The 22,498-nt window shown below is 40.6% G+C and overlaps 1 protein-coding gene across 6 annotated transcripts in view; it reads right to left on the minus strand.

Moving 5' to 3' along the window:
• Positions 1–22,498, minus strand: part of thsd7ba (thrombospondin, type I, domain containing 7Ba) — a 166,676-nt gene that overhangs the window by 102,211 nt on the left and 41,967 nt on the right. For 4 of the 6 annotated variants that reach the window (XM_072718076.1, XM_023822130.2, XM_072718075.1 and 1 more), the window contains exons 4-5: positions 9,213–9,516; positions 4,730–4,906 (exon numbers count right to left, since the gene is read on the minus strand). In XM_072718076.1, coding sequence (XP_072574177.1) covers positions 4,730–4,871 — 142 coding nt within the window. In that variant the 5' untranslated portion in view covers positions 4,872–4,906; positions 9,213–9,516. The remainder of the gene's footprint in view (positions 1–4,729; positions 4,907–9,212; positions 9,517–22,498) is intronic. The other 2 variants (XM_072718079.1, XM_072718077.1) reach the window with 1 other exon arrangement.

The following is a 22,498-nucleotide window of genomic DNA, read 5'->3' on the forward strand; positions in this document are numbered from 1 at the left end:
TGCTTTATGAACATACCATCAATAAATTTCTTGCCTCTGGAATAAAACTGTGATATATAGTAGAAAACTTCTTAAATTTCAGCAGTCTGTTTCATAACTCAGGGGAACACTGGTATATATGCAGAACTCATCAATTCACTAGGGACTCAAGATAGGGAAAAAGATAACAATCCAAAGAAAACCAAGATTTTTAAATGTCAAATATTAAGACAAATTCAGACACACAGTTTCGATGTGGATATTGTGATCCAAATGTAGAAAACCACATAATTATGGATAGTAAAAATCTTTAGGGATGTGCATCTCCATCTCTGAGGTGATGTGATACAAATCTTGATGCATTGCCAACTATGCAACAGATTAAAGACATATATGAAGCAACTACTCTTGCGATATGATACTATCCACCCTTATTTCGATGCAGTGCGATTAAACACGATATGACGTGATGCATCACCGGACATACCTCCGACTTGTGCAAGACTTGGCTGAGAGACTTGCGGAGAATTGGCCACTGATATCAGTGGAGACCTGGAGATGAGGGAACATTTCTAAATAATAAAGGCATAGGGCTACGATTAATAATGAAATATTTTTGTGACCCAGGCTGTGTGCTGCTTCCCGCTTGATAACTCTAGTGGACAGGGCAGATCAGGACCCTCCCATCGTAACACTCTGCTTTGTGTTTTGATTTGTTGGTAATGTGACGTGGCATGGTGAGGGATGTGCAGGCCAGGCCTGTGACCCTCCCATCGTGACACTCTGTGTTGTGTTTTGGTATGTTGGTGATGTGGCGAGGTGAGGGATGTGCAGGCCAGGCCCAGGACCCTCCCATCGTGACACTCTGCTTTGTGTTTTGATTTACTTGAAGATCTAAATCTTTTCTAAATAAAAATAGCAAAGCCAAAAAAAAATAAAAAATACTTTGGACTGTTTTAAAGATTTTTCCTCCCTTTCCCATAAACATACTGTAAGAAGAAGTTGGTGATTTGTCTCCCTTGACAGACACAAGAGAGCTTTCTTTTGTGCAGAACAGTTTTACAATTTTCACAAATCAAACATCAAACATGGGCAAATACAACAAAATAACAACAAGTAATATTTAACCAGTTACTGGTTAGTTATACTTATTTGCCTCAAAAGAACTTGAGCAAGCACCACAACTTTCTGAGATATATATATATATAATTTTGAAAACCACTAAGCATATTATATTTTATGAAAATCTTTTAAATGAATTAAATAACCTGCCTCGCGGCTCAATACCAAACATGTTTCAACATATACTGTAAACATGCAGATGGTTACATTTTATTCCCTGAAAAGTCAAATGAGCCAGAAGCCATATTTTACAGTAGCTTCCCAAACACAGGCATATAAGAAGGGTCCCTTTTGAACACAACAAAGTTCACGATAAAAGACCCTCCCTCCTGTGGCCTGGAAGCATAATGACCCCTGGAAACATTAATAACACTGGTTGTGAGCTAAAAAAATAATACAATAAATATTTATTGTATAGTTTATTGATACAAAGGTGTTAGAAATGATGCATCCCAAAGTGCATCTGATGCACCCTTTTTTAATCGGGGCAGCCTCATCGGGAACTTTGATGTCGGTGCACTGATGCAAACTGGTGAATCTTAAAAGTGATAGATAGATACTCTGTGTTGTAAAATGAAGAGATCATGTTTTAATTGTATCATTACTTTGGATATATGGGCTATTCAAAGCTGCTACCAAACACACTGAATGCTCAAAGCGAAAATTCTGTCTGCACGTAAGATGTACTTGAGATTCCAGCATGTATCAGAAAGATAAATCCATATAGAAGAGTTCAAATATATTTTTTAAAGTTATTGAAATTCCAACAATTTTTGGTTGGACACACTTGCTCATCTGACCCCCATCTTCAATTAAATGTCTCTACATGAACTTCCACATCAGCCATTAGAGTTCTACATGCCTACAGCTCTGTGGGCTCTGGAGTGCCAATATACCTTTAATCTAGTTATAAGCTGTGTGCGACTGTCATAATTAAATATTTCTGAGACCAAGGAAAGCCAACTCATCTAAGAGTAGATTAGTCAGGGCTTCTGAGGGCCAGGTAGCTGAGGGAGGATTGACAAATATTAAGCTGTTATAAAGAATTCAGGTGGCGTATAGGAATGGGTGCATTTCATAGAAAGACACAATTCAATCCAATTCAATTTTATTTATATAGCACATTTTCACAACATTACATCGTCTCAAAGCGCTTTGCATTATCCTTGCCCAGTGAGCAAACCAGAGGTGACAGTGGCAAGGAAAGAAGGAAGAAACCTTGAGAGGAACCACGCGGGAGCCCATCCTCCAGGGGCTGGCCGAGGAAGTTAAATGAACAAGATTACATAGTCAAAATGTTACGATTTCAGCCTCAATGCAGGGGGCAGGTTGGTGATGGCAGACGGATACTGGTGCTGCTTCTGACGGCAGGATGAATGGAGGAACAGCAGCAGGGAGGGAAGGAGAGATGCAGGTCCGATGTCATAGATAGTAGAGGTGTCACAGGCAGCAGGGTACACAGGATATCTTGATTCAGAGCATGTAGTATGCAGTACGATATGGTGTAAGATTTGCTCATGGAAGGACAGCAAAGAGAAATGCAGTGACATGTGCAGTGAGTGGCAGGGAGGGAGCACTTCATAAGTAGGGGGGGTGGAGTATGGCTCAGCAGGTGAGGCTACTCTATCTGTGGTCAGATCACCAGTTTGAATGCCGCCCCCAGCAGAACAGTGACATCGCCACTGGGCCCTTGAGCAAGGCCCTTAACCCCCCTGAAATGCTGCAGGGCTGCCAGGTAAATGGCCTGATCTTGCACTGACACTAAGCTTCACTTTCACCATGTTTATAAAGGAGATCAAGGTGGGATATGTGAAAACAAAAGTGCTCCAAGGTACCTATAGTTGCTTAATTGCAAAGTACTTTATATGGGAAATGGAGTGGTAGTGGTTTAAAGGAAACCAAGTGGGAGGAGGGAAAAGAGTCAAGCTGGTGCCAAAAAAAGGGGAAAGAAAATGCAGAAGAAGTCTAGGGAGCCACTGAACTGTCTGCTGGACTCTGAGACAAACTACTACTCCATGTTACATAATGATAGGGGAATGAGAGACAGGTACAGTGGGGGAGCAAACTCGTCACATGACTTTATCCTGCCCCAAATGTCCGAGTTTCCCTTTCAGACTTATCTGCGCCAATGCAAAACCTCACATGGCTCTGTCACATGTGTCCTCATAGTAGGTGGTGTGTTTACGGCCAGAAGTATCAAACACATGAGGAAATGTAAGTATCTGTGGGTGGACTGGATTCCTTCCCATCATCCCTTGTCTGGCTGCCAAGCAGACATCATTCTGGAGGGAGGCTTCAGATTGTTTTTGTGGGGGTCTGGCTGCGAGTCAGCAGAGGTTGGGCACAGGCCTGTGCAGGCGGGGTTACATCGCCCGTGACAGATGCATTCTGGGATTGTAGTTGTACGAGCAATACAGTGTAGATGGGCATATGCCATCCAGGCTTATCTTTAGCACTAGTGACATAATCTGGCTGTTATAAATAGCATTTGCTAGCAACACAGACCTCTCTGATATACATAACATGGCAGACTTTACATAGTGTATCATTTGATGATGACACAGCAGTCATCTGGAAACAGATTTATTATGTCTCAAAAGAACATGGCATGTTTTACAGTGATTCGCCAAAAATGATTGTAATTAAGAATTGAATATACTCAGGCACTAGACACAAATCATGGCATTGTTTATGCCAATGATTCATGCCAAGTCAACCTGTATCATCCTTAAATCCATCATGACAAGCATTTGCCTGTGTGCGTGACTTGACGCCTTTTCCATTGCCTGTAAATGCTTTCTTGGGTTGTCTGGAAATCAATAGGGCAAACGACAGGACTGCAAACAAAAGGACAAGAATCCAAACAACCATTTCAATTACCCATAATGCTTCAAAGACACCGAGGAATGGCGCATGCTACCCGCCGCAATCTCTCCAAAACATCTCTCCCTGCAAAGAGCTGCAAGGAAAAACTTTTTATTTCGTAAAGCGGCTTTTCGCCTGAGCTTCGCGGTCACTCTCTTCCCCCTTGCTTGTGGTGCTCTGATTACGTCTCTCGGAACATATGCCCTTTCCAATGATATTAATCAATCTCTTTATCGTGGGAGCAGCAAATGAAACCGAAATCATTAACCAACTGCGGAGAAAGAAATGAAACTTCTAATTATCCTGTAAAGGGAGCAGGCCATGCATGTACAATAGGGGAACTGAATCAGGTGAATATTGTTTATTCTTACTTAAGAGACAATGCTGTTATAATCACTAAGAAACAAAGGGGGCCAAGGGGTGTTACCAGCTGTGTTTAATATGCAAATTCAGCAGCACAAATGTAACTATATCGAAATGTACAAGGAAGCTGGTTAGAATCACAGGGGGGTTTCAAACTGATTTTAAAGTGATTTGCAAAACTCTTTAAACAATTGACACAAATGGATACAAATACTAAGTCCTTTAAAATAATTTAACATGCTACAAGAAGTTATAATGAAGCCAATAAACCATGATTAACATTTCTATCTAAAAAGAGTGGGTATCGTGTTGGCGGAAAGTCACATGATATTATTTGTCCAATAACAAGTCAGACACTGATCTGGGTTTGTAATTGAGTGCGATAACGCCCAGGTCTTACCTGTTTTCCACGTGTAGTATTTATCCTTCGGGAACTCAAGGTCGGCCTTTATTTGAATGGCTAGCAGGGACATGAAGAGCAGCAGGTAATTCCCGACCCGCCATGTCAAGGCAGTTGCAGCAAGGTCATCCTTGAGAATCATAGTCTGGCCAATTGACTTTCTGTCCTCTGTTACTCCTGGAGAAGAGGAACGTATATCAGGGGATTTGCGGCACCGTAGCTGCTATTGTATTCTGTGATTGAGGGCTGCATCTGAAGGACTCTTTATAAACATCAAAGTCAAATAGAATATTTACTTACACGTGTCAGAAGAAGCCTTTAACCACCATAAGAGATTCAGTAATTGGTAATACACCACAATACAATTTCCCTTTACTTTACCTAAATTGGAAGCAGTTAAGTATAAGGTCACTTTTTTTTTTTTCTTCTTCAAAGTAAAGCACATATCAACATCTCACCGGGAATCAGAAACATAACCTGAGGTAGAGATTTCAGGTCCAGAGAGTACAAATCCAGACCAAGACTTTGTTTCAACCAACCAGTTGAGTATAGTCACAGTCGCAGAGCACTCAACTGATTGGTTGAAACAAAATCTTGGTCTTGTACTCTCTGGACCCGAAATCTCCACCTCTGAACATAACTTACACTACTACATCTATTCGTTCAGAGGAATTGTGGAACTGCTATGCGATAAATTGAGCTAGTGAGTAAACAGGCAGGGCTGCTTCCAATCCTGCCCTAAAATACACAAACAAAACCTTGAACAAAGGCAGAAGAAAAACAACTAGCTGAGAAACATTTTAAAAAGACTAATTATAAGAACCTTTAATGACTTTTTCACTTTGAAAAATGTGGGTTAATTAGGACTGATTGATTAAGTTCCTCAAAATATCACTTAAACTGTTTTATTGCAGGAGCTCGTTAACTTGAATTTCTGGACTACTGTGGTTCCTATTATCTTAAGGACAAAAGGCTGGGTTAGCCTGCATACCCATCTGGCTGTAATGAAGACACGTTATCCTGCATACTTTTGATTTTTCAGCATGAACATTCGAATTGAACAGACAGAATGACTGTGTCCATTAATTTAAGATTATTATTTTTTTGTAGTGACATTGGTTTAAGTCTGAAAAGCTGAAAAGACAAATAAGACACTTCCACTTTCCACCTCTTTTTAAATAAAGTATTTTTAAGTGCTTTGCATAGAACACAATAGTTTTGTCACCAGCAATGTGAGTTGGGTGAGGATGCATCACAGTTAAGCTCCCAGCCTTAAGCAAACTTGTTATTAGTGAAGAGGCTCAATGGAAACTCCCTCTCTTTTAGTCTGTTGCTATGGAAATCCTGAAATCTGGGGTTTCTCCTTTAATCTGAGAGATGGCATTTCATATTTCACAATGTACTGAGGCCGGGGATATTGTGTCTTAATCATAATGTAATCCCCATCTTTCAAAATCAGCCTCTACATCCATTCTGAGGGTATTTCGTGGTATGCACATAATGAATTACGTTCATCTGAACTTTCTTTTCTGGACAGCTGAATAAGAAGATATGGGATAACCAAATACTATGTGGATTATTTTAACATGATTTCCCAGTAAAGCCAACTGCTCAAAACTCGTTTTTGGATGATTTCATTCAGGGAAATTTGATTCCTATCTCATCGCCTTCACTGCATTCCACTGCTGCGTAAATCTGATTTCAGAGAGAGGGAAAGTGATGGATTAAAAAAAAATGGAAAGAAATCTCTTGCTCTCCTTGGCGCAGTCGTTAGTGAGAATGCCAGGATGTTAGTGCAGACAGCGATAAATAAACACGGGGTGACAAGGCGATTTATCCAGGCTGTAGACGCGCTCGCGCAAACACTCGGCAATTAAGGAACTGCCGCCCCCCCCCATATCCGGGCATTCATCACGTTCCCTGAGGGGTGGGTCCTTAGAAAACAGTCGATCCGTCCCGTCCCTCTGTGGCCTGAACCTGTCGTCACCTGAATGTCATTTGGGACTAGAAACGCTCCTTCCTTTGCAGAAGGACCCGTCAGGAACCACGGACCATGTGATCGACCACCAGTCCATGGAGAGCTAGCGCGGCAAAAAACAAACGGGGCCCTTTCTGGATGTGTCAAAAGGAGCATTTTAAGTGTTTAAATTCATGGTTCACATTCTGCGAAGTTTAGACATAGTTTATCAAATATCCTGCCACTTGGGGAATGTGGAGGAACTTGCTGGAGTGATGGATGTTTGCTATTTTTGTAGAGCCCGGAGTTCCGAGCAAGGTGTTAATTCATACAGTATCTACCTGCAGTGCACCCCTCCCTCCCACACCCACAAAATCACTCCCTCCCCCTGAGCAACATGGACCTGAGAGTCCTCAGAGTACCGAAGCATCGTGTTCTTCTTCAGAACATCTGGGTCAAACGAAACCTGCACGGCGTTTAGCATAAGCTCTAGCTGCAGCGGCTGGTTGGGCCAAAAAGAGGGAACCTGTCGGAACATTCCGGATATTACCGAGCAAAGCATTCTCAAAAGGAGCCTTGTGTTCCTGTTAAAATTCCGAAACGCTTCACAAATTGCTTTGCTGTTAGTGGGGGTCAGATCTTCCTCAACTGACTCGGTTTACAGGTGGCCCCAATAATTTATGCTTGATTGCATCGACTCAACAGGCACTAACTGACACTGACAGCTTCAGGACTATGGAGATCATATCGCACTGCACACACTGCGAGGGCTGAAGCCAGTGCAGCTGGAGAGGGCTAAAGAGACGATATTACGAGGCCAGATGCTGCCCCTTCTGCACTTGGTTTATTTTGCTCATATTAATTTAACTTTCAGACTCTGCCTGTCATATTTCCTCCCAAACTGTTTCAATTTAACCAGCACCAGTATTCCCAGTGATGCTGTTGTAATAAAATGGAGTTTATATCTTTCTTTATGTCGTTATATAAAGAGGTCTTGTCAAATTTACATAAGTGAAGTCTTACAACTATTAGAATTGAGACACACGCACAAGGAACACTGCAGTAAGCAGAGAGACAATTTATCCTATTACAGTGAAGCATATTCACTGGTACATAATAAGGAAATTGAAAGCAATAATTCACGTCTTACATTTTTTATCATGTTCATCATTTTGAGATCAACAAACGATGAAAGGTTGAAACTTCTCTGTGATCCATTTTTAACTCGTATTTGGATCTAGTTTTTAAGCAAGCAGCTTTAGAATTTGGAAAGAATTTGGAAAGGGCTGATGTCTATGCAGGTCAAATGCATTCAGTATTTCTGAAACGCCAGGACTTTGCTTTTAGCTTAGAAAGTGACCTCAGGATAATTAAATACTTTTTACAACTTTAGATATGGATCAAATACTTCACTCTCATATAACAATAAGGCCAGCAAGGGACAGGGGTCTTTTGTAACTATGAGACTTTTGAAAACAGCCCACATTTCAGCTGACTTCTATAGTCTATTTTCCTGTTTGATTATGTAACTTGGTTAATCCTTATTTATTAATGTGACTAGAACACTTCTTTTGTTATGATTAATGTGTATATTATGTATAATGTGTACAACATGACTAAAGGGACCAATGAACTGTAATGTGGTGAGAAAATGAAGAGGTTAAACTGTATGGCTCAAAGTGTTTACATACATTTAATCATTTAGCCGACACTTTGAAACAAAGTGACGTACAATTGAGAAAGCAAGGTCAAACAGTACTTGGAGAAACTGGGGTTCAGGGGGAAGCTGAAGCCAAACAGCGGCATCAATCTTCCTACCCTGGGATTTGAACTGGCGACCTCCCGATCCTAATCCGCTGAATCACACACCATGAGAGATGTGCCAATTCGGTACTTTAATCTCAGGAAATACTATTGTGTAACTGCGAAGACCTTTTTTGGCAAAGACCATGTTTGTCCACAATCACACAGATTGGGTGCTTTTCCAGTACCCAGCTGGTTTGGAACTTTTGGTACAGGAAGTTTTGGTACTGGTACTCGACCGGAAGTCAATGAAAAACTGAAATTGCTAAAAGTGCTGTACCAAAAGTATGGTACTTGGTGCGGTAGAAAAGTACCCGCTGAAAAATTCTGCAAGGTACCCCAGCTCTAAAACCACAATCTGCTTCAGCTTTCATTTGAAATTCAGTGTAGGTACTGTAACACACAGCTGGATCTGCCATTACAGCACAGTGGGATAGTATACACTGCTTTTCATAGCTAAGGCAGGACTTATCCAGAAACAACCAACGGGTGAAAAAAAAAAAACTGTACATACGCTAGACAGCAAAGGACATTAGGCTATAAAAAACAACTCTGAGGTGGTTTTAGCATTATTTAATTCATTGTCACCTCACTGCTGTTTATAATACATCCGTTCGTATCTGTAGACAATGGCACACACTTGCCAATAAAAGAACCAAAGCACAATAGTAACAACAAATAATCGATAATCGACTGGGAGCAGATGTGTTATTCCAAACATACCTGAACCTGAAGATCTCCAGGCATCACTTTGTTGGGACAGGTAGGTGCAGCCAGAGCTGCTCTTCCTCGTGCTGGTGGCAGGAGCCTGATCAGATGCTCAGTCGTACACGGCCGGGAGATAAACACAACCTTGTCTCCCTTCTGACGCATCATCCGGCAGCTAATCTTCTGTGACTCCCTCTGTGGAAGATCAGCGCGTGAAGGATGCTCCTGTCACAGGATTCCTGACAGTCAGCTCAGATAACCTGGGTCAAGAATCCACAGAATGATAATTCTCCAGGGACCAGTCCAAGAAGTGGAGAGGCTGTGAAGGAAGAAGCGGAGGCGTTTCAGGAAGGAAACATGCAACAGATCTCCGGAAAGCATGGTATCCTTCATATTATGGGCAACTCTAGCTCTGGTCTGTCTTCAGTAGCATATCGAACCCTTTTCGGAGGTCAGCTTCAGTAAAACCATTGAGTAATTTCAGCATGCTAGTACCAGTGATCAGTGCTAATTCATGCTGCGGTTAGTCAAAGTATTTTAAAGTAGTATTAATGCTCTATGCTTGCGCAAGCTTGAAGTTTTTAACCAGAATCAGAAGCTTCTACTCTATGTCATTTTGAATTTTGCTTGTTTGCCATACAGTATTGTGTGTTCCACTAATTTCTTTAGCCAACAGTCTTACCCAAAGCAACTTAGACAGCAAAAAAATAATTCTGGTCACCTTTCCAGCTCAGGACAAGCAGCCTATTTGCCCTACTTAGCTTTTAACCTATCATGGGCAGGTGATAAAAGCACCACCCAACTTAATATCTCATACTGTAACTCCCCAGCTGGCACAATCCTCAAGTAAAACAAATTCACTGGCATAAGTGCATCTATCTGTATGCATTTTCCTCACATACACATATGACATGCCATTTCCCATTTTTTTCCCTGTAGTTTATCTACTGACCAATGTTTTGAAAATGAGTTTCCAGAACCAGAAAGCAGGAGGAGAATTTTTTTCCACACAGTTCCTGGTCTGAGACATTCTAGGGGCTACATTTGTATGGACGACCAAACAATCAGTTTAGGAATTGACCCTAAGTCATTGATTTGTACAATTAAACATAAACATAAAATGAAATGATCAGAACCAACCACATATGGATTTATGAGTTTTCAGTCTACTCTAGGCAAAACATTCAGTTATTACCGTCAAAAGTGGAATGAACCTGGTTCTGGGTACTTCTCCTAGTGAATCCCTGGTTCTATTAACACCACGTGCCTGTGTTCGCACGTTCCGGCTCACTCTGCTCACCAGTCTCTTTTCTTCACTTCTATTGACTTTCCATCCCATGCCTCAGTACTCTCAAATCTAGCTAACCTCACATTCTGAAAGCTTCTAAGTTCTTTGCCTTATCCCCACCATTGGGCCCCGAGTAGAGCCGGCGCATTTCACCTTTTCAAGCTGTCTTCAGTGAAGGAAAAAATTATATATGTATCTGAGCGGCCCGAAGTATTGAATATGCCACCTTCTTATCATAATAAAAGAGGAATGAGCGAGATCATCAGCCTGGAGTCTCATGATGCATGTGTAGGAAACAAGTGATAACCACACGATTGTAAAACCAAACAAGTGATGTAGTAATTTCACAGTTCTGTAAAGACCTATTGTGGATCATCTGTATGCAAACTCAGAAACAGACAATACTCATAAAACTAGGATATGTAAAGAATCACAAATAATTGGAATTGGGAAACAGCAACACCAAATTTATGTTATAGTCCAAAACAAACTGCTAGATCACCATTAAATCATTGCTAAATCTTTACAAACCTGTTTATGTGTTCAACTAACACAACACAATTAACATAAAGTCCCAGATTACAACAATGAAACCGTGTATCTCTAAAAACAAAAGGATTTGTTGTAAACGTGGTTTGAAGGTGTGCTGCATGCATTCATACATCGCACATTCCACACCTAAAAGATGTATTACAGGTGGAAGAATGAAGACTGAATCAAATCAAATGCACGATGTTTCAAATGCAAACACAGATCCAGATTTAAGTGAGCAAGGTAGACAGCACCCCTACTGTGGATAGATTATTTTGAGCTACGAAGGAAAAACTTCTTTCCATCACGTACAGTAGCAGACGGGTATCGAACGATCCCGTCCAGCCAAAGATTGCTTCCGTTTCTAGATGTTCATGTAGCTGTTTTTCGTTTAGCAACTTAAGTGAACTTCAGTGGATTAATATGACATTATTTAAAGGCATAAACCTCCGTGTTCATGGAATGTCTCATGTTATTACGAGATCCTGGGTACAACAATAAGACTTTTCATGATGGACAACCGCCAAAGGGGGGGGTCATTGTTTACCAGTTTTTCTATACAACCCTTGTGAGTTCTGAGTGTAGCTGGAGGACAGAAGATGACTCAAGACACTCCTCTGATCTATGGCGATAATGTTGATGACAAAGAAACAGGGAGGTCCACCAGTTGCTGGGGAAGTGGGGGTGTCTATGGAAGAAATACCATTAGTCAGTCCGTAAGCACTGGTATGACAAATTACAAAGCAAATGTGTTTAGACATTAAATATTTTATGAAGCAAAGCTGAGCAACAAAGATATATTATTATCAGAGTATGCTGTATCAAATCGATTTTAGCAAATCATCAAGAGAAATTTCCACTTTTTAAAGATTAATTAAATGTATGCTTTCATACAGTTACTTTGGTGCATGTGGCTTGTTCCCAAGACAAATGGCTTTGACAGGAAATATATCGTTCCAGGAGAACTTAATTAGAAAGAGGACTCTGTTTTTAACATTAACATAATTATCTACTAGTTTGTTCATTTGTGTTTTTCTACATTTAACAACCTGAAAGTGGATAACGGTTGGTTTTCTGTCAAACTTTTAAACTTTTATTAGTAATGAACTTAGAAATCATGTTCTCGTACATACAGAGATCAAAAGAATATTTCATTTAACGTATCGCCTATAAAACCTAGAGAAGGCCGTCACAACGACATTATTTTGACCATCATTTATTATTGTGGGATAAAATTCATGCTTTATTAGTGCATACTCTCTCTCTCTTTTATTCATCAGTATAGTCTAATCATGAATACTTCAGCACTTGTACATAAACTATTTTCAAGATAATAGCTTCAGAATTTTATGTACAGACACATATAAATTACAGTTTTATTGAATTGTTAAAAAGTCTTATAAAATGAGAAAATTTTAAGCACAGCTATATAAAATAATTCTTGTCTCCTTAATGACTTAAATTACCACACAGCCCTGTAATAGATAGGTGGCTGTTAGGTGGATGCGTAACTCGAATAATTTAATAGAGATCTTAAAAGTTTTATAAAATGTAACTGATAAACCCACAGGGCACTGCTAGTGCCTGGTTAAACAAGCCGCTCATTTTAATTTTGACAGGCTACAAATAATCAATGACGTGTGATTTAGTGCTGGAAATAATTCTTAGACATTTCACTGCTGGTGACAAATGGTCTCTGTATGTTCAGAACTATCTTACTGAAAAGCTCCACATATAAGCTGCAGGCACAGCTCTGAGAAAATCAGCTGGCTCATCAGAAGATACCCAGAATTCCTGAAAGCTAAGAGAAAGAAATGCTTTGAAGAACACGATCGCTGACAAAGCAGATAACCTCTTTCAAGGGTCATTACTTCAATCCAAATTTTGTTTCAAAATGTAACAAGTTACAGTTTCTGAAGCACATCAGTTGTTCAGTTCAGATTATCAAAAATCCTTTTCTCCAGCTCCAGGCTTATAAATAAAGGCAAGATTCCTAGATTCTGCATTGTGTTGGATCTGTTGCTCGGCTACTTATTCTCATGCCGAAAGAGGACAATGCTGCAGATGGCCATTAACTGAACGTTTCTCGCACCGTACAGCTGACAGACATTGCATGCTGGGACACTACCATTCTGAACAGTGCCACGAGGATAGGCAAGGCCCAAGGCACAGTGCCTCAAAATGCTGGCATTTCTGTAGGTCATAAGTAAGTAACGACATGATCGAGATATTGTCTTTGCTGGATCAACACTATGTGAGCTTTTTTAGAATACGCTCAGCATTCAACCTTATTTATGTACCAAAGAGATCATAATATCCTTATATTTCCAGGAACACATAACAAGGCTATTGTTATGTCCTATTGTTGTTGTCCGATGGTGGCGATGGTGGTGCAGGAGGTAGTGCTACCGTTCGGCAACCAGAAGGTTGCAGGTTCGAGCCCCAGGTTCTCCTGACCCCATCGAAGTGTCCTTGAGCAAGACACTGAACCCCAAATTGCTCCCGGTGAGCTGGTTGGCACCTTGCAAGGCAGCCTCCGCCACCGGTGTGTGAATGTGAGGCGTACATTGTAAAGCGCTATATAAATGCAGTCCATTTTGTCCTATTAACACATGAGTTACAAACATTTCCCATTAGAATCTGGATAGTGGAGTGTCATTAGACAGGTCAGGACAGTATACAAAGAGCTTTGACAGGGTCTGATCTTCGGTCACAGTAGACAAGACTCATGCGACGTTTGCTGCAAGTTTATCAATAATTGGTTCAATAGCTTCTTAGTGGCTTCTGATTGGTTGTATTGGTAAGCGAATCATTTATATTCAGGTCATCGGAGGGGCAAAGATTCATTTGGTGTTGTTTGGCTTTCTCAATGAAAACGTCATAAATGCAAATTAGCTGGTGATCTCCTAACCGAGGAAAGGAAACATTTATTCATAAAGTTTAGTGAGATCTAGAATTACCCGTGCTGAGAGCTATTAACACACAAAATACATATTAAGTATTTAGGACATACGTTAACACATAGTATATAAAAATTTTGTCCATTTTGCCTTACTGCTCATCTAGGACAGGGATCCAGTCACCCTGGATCCCATCCCAGGGAAGAGACATGGGAAACAAGGCAGGGCACACCTTGATCAGGATGCCAGTTTATCACAGGGCATACCTTGATCAGGATGCCAGTTTATCACAGAGTACACACATATCAAGGGCAAAGGAAAGACATCAATTCAGCTAAACCACATGTTTCTGGACTGGGGGAAGAAACCAGGGTGTCCAGAAGACAGCCACGTGAACCTGCAAAAACCACACATGTGGAGCCCTGGGGCCAAACTGAGCCTACAGGGCACACTGCCTACCAGGAAGCTGGGATATATTACACACCAATAATTCAGAAGTGTGTATAATGGGGAGTTAAAGCAGCAGCATGCTGGAAGCCGATTGCTTGTTTCTTTGTTTATGTATCATTGTCATAACCAATTTGGATCTGAGAAACCAAATAAATGTGTTACATAAGCAAGCTGCAAACCCGACTGTCAATAAAGCACAATAGAAAGTGCTATTAATTTTTGTCATCATCTCCATTAGTGAGGTTTTCTTTCAGCGTAATGGGTTCATGAGTGTATTAAGGGCACCTAAAACTTATTATGCTCATCCAGTCAATGCTTCTAGCAGAGACACCACCAAAGGATGTCTGCTTCCCACTCTTGATTTCTATTTCTGTAGTATTTACACTCAGATATTTACCTGATCAATATTCAAAACCATAACTGAAACATGTCATTTTACTTAATATGCATCACATGGTGAACAGGGTCTGACAGTGGCAGTTCTTCAAACTGCATAAAATGGAGAGGCGGTTATCAGAATGTTTGAGGTGAGAGGATGCCATTCTTGTCAGGACTGTTCCAAAAAAAATGCTGGCATTCTAAATTTTAATTGGCTGCTTTTGATGCATCCTATAAATTTTGAGCCGAAGAAACCTCCTCAATTTTCTGAAGGTCTACAAACATATTGTGTGTAAAAATGGGCATTTGGGATGGATACAAAAAAAAGACGTCTGTTCCCAGAGAAGAAATAAAGAAAAAAAAATAAACATAAAGGATAAGAAGGGAGAATAATGTCTATGTTGTGACTGGAGAAAGGCTTAATTAAACCTCAGTATTAGTTGTTCTGTCTGACTACCTCTGTTAACCAGTACATAATTAACCTGAAACCCCGAGAGAGCACTGATAAGGTCTAATCACCTCCACTGCGATGATATAACGGGACACACGGAATGGTAATGAAGTGAAATGGTCCCTAGTGGCCCCGTAATGAATATCCAGAGGGAGGGATTAAAGGTAGGATTATTCCTGAAAATGTCTGGCTGCTAAGGCTGGAAGAAGGGCACGTCGACACCTGGTCCCGGATACCCCAGATGGCTGTGCGAGCCGCAAAGAGGTCGTGGGTCTGCAGCAGATACAGGGAACCAGAGGCATAGCTTAGCCCTGCGAATCAGGACAAACCCTGCAAGGCAGTTCTATGCAGATGCAAAGGAGTAAGAAAGTAGGGTGATGTGTGTAAATAATACATTGCTCTTATTATGAAAAAAATCATTTGCCTAATACAATGGGCTATATATAGATGCCGTAAACACATATACCCATGTACAAATATGCATATACATTGAGGATGTGTATGTGAGTGCAAAGTGCTTGAGGGTCCCTGCTGCTCAATACCAAAACAACTCAACTCATATATTCAGAAGCCAGGAAAACAGCTTTGGGGGAAAATCACGGCGAAGATGTTTTCTCAAGGTTGGTGGAAACTTACCAGTGGCATTACAAGCAATGTATTCCTGTACCAAAGCACATAACAAGCAAAGCGCTGATCTGGACAGGCTGCGACCTTCAAACACAGCACCTTTACACATTTCTCATGAAATGTGATGAAAAAATTTGCTAATTAAGCTATCCCATGGCATTAGGCGGAAGCAGATAGTTATGAAAGGTTTATGAATATCAAAAATGCTAAGTATCTGAAGACAACAGTGATCTAACCACAATCGAGTAAACAATGGATGTACTGTGAGTAACACAGCGTAATTTGCATGTGTAGTACAGTATCAGGTGTAAAGCAACCTTTGCATGGCAAACAAGCAAAAATAAAAATCTCCAAATTTATTTTTGGCTGCCGCAAAATATCTTCTGCGTATCATTTTGGTTTCGAAACCTTAATCCTTCCTTCCTAACATTTCATACACTGCATCAATAGAACTTCATAAATGAATTTAGGTTAAAAAAATGTACATTTTAAATACACAGGATTGCATTGTTTTGCCAGTCGGTCAATATTTAGAAGATTTATGCACTGGATAAACTCGAAATGTCAACACACGTGAATCCTTTGACCTTTCTAAAATAAATAATTAATGCAATTGTGTTTAATTAATCTTTAGAAACCTCAGCCTAATCACAGGAGTGTGGATGTGCATCTTGATATCCACATATATTATACATTTTATTACATTTACAGAGACAATGTAATTAAAAAAAGGTTTCACCAAAACCATTGGCATTTTATAAAATGAAAGATCTAAATGTTTTCACCTATTGTTTACTTATTTTTTTCTGTAGTAAGACTGGTTTTAAAGCAGTAAAGCGGAAACTGTTTTCAATCTATCAGCGGGACGCCAAGAGATGTTATTTGTCAGGACAAGGGAGTGGAGGCTGTGGCTGTATCTGTGAGGAATGTTACACGTGTCTGTGAGGACGATCAGAGATCTGATGGTGCTCAAATGTGGGGGTCCGAGAACACCCCGGACCCAGGGCAATTTAAGATGCCACTTCGCCATCAAAGCAGGGAAAATCCTTCAGCCCCTGTAGTAGGAGGCAATAAGGCTCCCCACTGACGATATTTACAATCAAAATGTGTTCTTTTGTAACATTCAAACATATATTACATATAATAATTGTGCATGTGCCAAAATCAGAAACCTAGTTTCATATGTAAACTGGAATACTATGTTATCTTGAACAGAAACCAAGTTTTCATAGCAGCACTCGATAGGCCTGCATAGCAGCAAATGAAACAAACACATGATGAAATCTTTCAGTGGGTGACTTGAGCCGATCGCTTTGTTTACAAAAACAAGGGCGTCGTCAAGGTTAACCGTGCCCAGTCTACGACTGAGAAGACACGCACAAAGACTGACACCGTTGTCTGTCCTGAGCATTTCCCCAGAGAAATTAAATTATCACAGCCTCAATGCAGCTACCAAATGTTCTATGATATTTACCGCAAGCAATACAATTTTACTGTCCAAAAAGTGGATATCTATCCTACATTTTTATTAGAATTATGGTGCAAAAATGTACCTCCTCAGTTGGCATCGTAAAGCACATTCACGCAGTTACACACTAACGGAAAACCCCCAATTAGCAAGTCTTTGGACAACGGAAGGAGAATCTGTAGCAAACCCTTATGATCAGAGGGACCAGGTGTAAAGTCCACAAAGCAAGATTCAAACACCTAGACCATAAGATGAAGTATTATTTACTTATAGTATTGCTTATTAAAATTCACAAGAAGACTCCTTTGCACATGTGAGCATCAAGAGGTTCCACAGAGTTTTGAAAGAAAAACAAACTGGAAAAACACATATGGCAAAATGCCCCACAAATCCTACATTTGGTACAATCAACATTATGGTATTAAGCCATTTTCGGTCCTTCTGTCCTTAGTTCCACCACTGTACTAACTGCCTTGTGTGGGTCTCCACTGTTTTGAAGAAAAAGCTATATTGACGAAAATTGCCCCTCTAGCAGGGAAAAATGTTGGCCCCGTTCGTCGAATGTAGTTACCTATAAGGTCTTGAAATCCAAACAGCGTTTGATGCCGACATCAAAGGCTAATAGCAGAAAGTATGATCAGGCTAAGCTAAAATTTCAGCATTCTTCAAGAACTTTTGGGGTAACAGTTAGCTTGGAAACCAGCTTGTCATTGCCACATGGAGAACCTCTTTCATCCAAATACCATTGTACCTATTGCCACTCAATTTAAGCAGTTGTAGAGACAGGCACACCATGTGATTGGTGCACGCGGACCGAGTGACATTGATGGGTCTCCGATAGGTCTCTAAGGCCCTGTCACCACCTACTGGATATCTGGCAGCACGCGTGATTGAAAGTAGCATTTCTCGGACCATTGGGCCCAAGTCACATGATCGCAGGCAATTTAAGGGTCATAAAACGGTATATTCCCCTCCCACCTTATCGCTCATTGAAAGTCGCAGAAATAAAAATAAATGGCTGTCATTCTAACGTCAAGCTTGAGGGCGCTACTGAAAATAATACATGGCTATAAGAAAATTGTTATTTTTTCATGTTTTTTTTCCCATAATGCCCTAAACTAAAAGGATTAGTTTCAAGCTCCCATGAGTGCGTAATGGCTTCATTTGTGTGTGCGCGTGTATGCTCGCCGGCTCGCCCGCGGGCATAAATCACCACCGCAAGGGTCTCTTATCCAAGCTGACAGGGCCGTTCATCAATGGACCTGACCTTCCCTGCTGCCGCGCCCATTACGGTTCAATTAACGACAGCGGCCTACAGCGGCCAGAAGGAACAGCTGCTGCGTGTGCATGGCGGTAATTCAATAACGGCTCGCGACGGGAAGACATAAAGCCGAGCGTCGCTGTCTTCAGCACCGCGTGTGTGGGAATACAGGCCGGCTGAGCCGGCTGGGGGCGTTTGGAGGGGTGGCGAAGCCCACACGGATGAACTTGCCGGTGCCATATGGCTCACTGGATACTGTTACAGGGGCCCAGAAACAAACAATTGCTCAGCTTTTTAACTATAATGCCACTCAATCACATTTGTAACCTGTTGCCGAAAAGGTACTTTACTTTAATGACAGATGCTGGTGTTTAGAGAGGGAGTCTCAGTCTTCAAGTCAAGTAAAATAAAGTCAAGTCAGGTAGGCTTATTGTCATACCATCCATATACAGATACAGTGGCATGAAATAGCATTTCCCCGGAACCACAGCAACGACAGAGGGAGGGTTTTCACAATACTTAAAGTGCAAAAACATTGCTGCTCGTCCAAAAATGGAGAAATATTTAAGGTCAACGACAGACAAGGATGTTTTAAGGGTGTCCCTAAAAAAACAGACAGTTTTGGTCTACCATATACTTGGAAAAAAAGCTAAATAATTTGATTAAAGGAATTATGTATACACTTTTAATACTCTCCATTAATACACATTTTAAAAAGTTTTCAACACCAGGGCGTTAAACTATAATTTAGCTACCTGCAGTTGAAAATGATTTTTTGTGTGATCCCCATGCACATCTCCCCCCGCCAGCCCCCCAGAGATTTTTCTCACCGGGTTGATAAATTGAAAATTAACACTACAATCCTTTTCATGCACCATCGGGGAAGGTTGAAAAAATAGAATAATCAGCACGGCCTACAACCACTCTATAGCAGATGCTAATTTTAAAACGCTAGCTGGAAATATTCATCTCCTCCTAATGGCTGTGCCGTCATTAAACTGGAATAGGGTGAGGCTGCATTGTGATTAGCACTTACAACCCTGTTTCTATAGAACTGTGGACATATTCAGTACTCATTAGATGCTCAAAAAATTAATATGAATTATAATAGCCACAAGAAACCACGTTTCAGCTTATCAATTTATTACGAAGACTGACAAATGTTTCTGATTGACCTCTCGGAACTGGATTGGGAAAAGCTTCAGCGGGTTGTGTCACCTGTTTTTATCCTTTAAAGGTTATTCGTGATATAGGCTGCTTTTGGTGTCCCGTAGGATGCCCGAGTTGAAGAAGCGGACAGTGTAGCAAATGCTAATGGCAGAGCTAGCTGTGTGAGATCAGTGGGCTCCAGTCATTTCCGATTCCTGCGATTTATGCTCTACTAAAGTTTCTAAAGTTTTTTTTTTTTTAATGCTGCATACAAGCCCTGAAGTTCTTTTAGACAGTCAGTGCCAAATATCTGCAAAATTCACTGTGGCTACAGCTCTCTGGGGAGAAAGGTGCCATAGACTTGCTTTGCAATTTGAAGTTTTTCCTTTGTGTCAATTTAAAGAATAGGGAGATCATCCAAAATGTCAACGCCATGACAAATGCAGGGGTAAAAGTGCATTGCATGGTGGGAATTTTCATGTTAGAAACCTTTTCCCTACTTGTACACATCTTCTACACTTGGAGGTGCAATTACGCCTCCTTCCAGAACCTTCTCAAAAGGAGACGGTGATTGCATCTCACCTTCACGTGCTCCTTAATACCACAACCTCCCTAAGCTCTACCCATCTCCGTGGAGAAAAAAAGCACTACTTAATCAGACGATAAGAAAGAGCGATAGCACAGCAAAATTCCATTAGGGTCCAGAATACACTTTTAAACTTGCTGAATGAGGTTTGAGTTTGTTGCATCTCAAGTTCAAGCAGAGATGGGGTTGGGGGGTGGCTGTGATATAACAAGATTTTTTCCTGGGGCCCCAATGCTCCCTCGCAGGAAGGGGGTGAAGTCCTGTTACCATAGTGACAAGTCAAGCATTTACCAGAATCACAATCTGCCAGAGTCAAAGTTAAGCATTTATTTATCATAATTTTTCTATGCCAGTAATCTTACCAGTATAAAAGGTTATATGCACATATGGCCGCAATTAAAGTCTGGAAAACTGTACAAATTAATCTTGACTTAGTCTTATGTTACATGCAAATGATTAGAATTACAAAAGTGGAGGGACAAACTGACCTGACTGAAATAACTGATATCTACTGATTACAAGCAACAAATGATGGCTTGTGGATCAAGCTGGACCTTGCTGCAGTGTAAGCACAGTGTTATGCACATAAATAAAAGCTACTAAAAGCTAAACTGGTTGACGTATTCTGTGACTATACAAAGCAAATGTATGAATTTCCTGAATATTCTCTGCTGATTGAAGTAACAACATACAGCAGTCTTCCATAAATACATTCAAAGTTTAAATATAAGTTTGTTACATTTATGCTGCTTTAGAAATTAAACAGGGTGAATTACCAATAAGATCATTATAGTCTGCAATATCTGTGCAATCAGTTATACTTCGTCTCCTTGTTGATACTAACAAAAAAATTAAGATTTATTTATTCTAAATTCAAAAGGTTTCCTCCAGTAATCTCATCAATATACTGGAAAAAGTTTTCAGGAAACTTAATGGAGACACTATAATTATACATAAAATTTTATTTGAAAAGATTTCTTCAGACAACGACATGGCAAACAGCAGACTTATTCTGTGCAAAGCGAATATTTAACTGAGGACTCCTAACAAGCAGAAAGTCTAAGTGAAACAAATACAATTCAATAAAATTTCAATATAGCACAAAACCAGGACTTTTTTTATTTAACTAAACCGATAATCGATTAATCTGCAAAGTAAGCAGGCACAAGGGGTTTCAGTTCGGAAAACAAACCTACCTTTGGTCCTGATTAGTGACGTCCTGATGGCTCTCATTAAACTGAGGACATGTTTAGAGGTTAAGATGACCAGCTGGACTGAACATGCAGGCAGCCATTCAAACACCACGCATTTACATACAACCCTGAGGTTTGGCCACAAACAGTCACTACATTAAATATTAAATAAAAGTGTTCCTTATATAGCAGATGCTGAAGCTGCTTTTTGAATGGGGCCCCAAATAAAGCAAACAGCCCCCGCAGGCTGGGCACCATATCCTAATCAGAGGGTCCACCCAAAACAGAGAGCAGACCTATTTAAAAAGTGTTACTGTTTGTGCCGGACTGCCCCATCGGGCTCCCCCTCTCTGCATCCTTATCACTCCCCGCAAATGGAGACCACCGCATTTGGTTTGATCCACTTGTTTATTGCTAACAGTGCCTATGATCCTGCTCTGAAATTGCGCCATGATAATGTCTTCAGCTGTACACAGGAAGTCCTGGTTTTCTTCACGCAATGAGGTGCTTTTACTTATCTCGCTATGATATTATATAGATGCAGGGACAATTTTAGGATCTTTAAAGGTGAGGGACAGAAAAGAGCCATAATTCTTACAGAGGGGCCAACCTTATCATTAGCCAATGACATAGTTTGAATCTGTGAGTGACAGGGTAGGGGACACTCCAAGGACCAATCAGCTTTCATCTAGGGACAGTGCCTTTGTGGCTCCGCATCTGTATGAAGGGGAAGAACATCTGGTGGATGGGATTTAGAGAAAGGCTGTCCATATACCACATGACCGAAAGGCTGGTAGACAATATGGCAACTTGTTTCATTGCGAAGCTTAAGTACTGAATCTTTCTGTGATATTGGCTTTAGGTGATATCCAAAACGATTGGGAGGAGACCAGGGCTTGAGGTTACTGAATTCACCTTCATACTGTTCAGTTAAACCCTGGGTAGAGCAGCAAAGGGTCCATAGCAAATGTATCCCTCTCGATCCATCACTTGTTCAATGTAACATGTTTCATCTCTCT

The sequence above is a fragment of the Paramormyrops kingsleyae genome, chromosome 1 (assembly GCF_048594095.1).
Source record: "Paramormyrops kingsleyae isolate MSU_618 chromosome 1, PKINGS_0.4, whole genome shotgun sequence".
NCBI classification, from domain to species: Eukaryota; Metazoa; Chordata; class Actinopteri; order Osteoglossiformes; family Mormyridae; genus Paramormyrops; species Paramormyrops kingsleyae.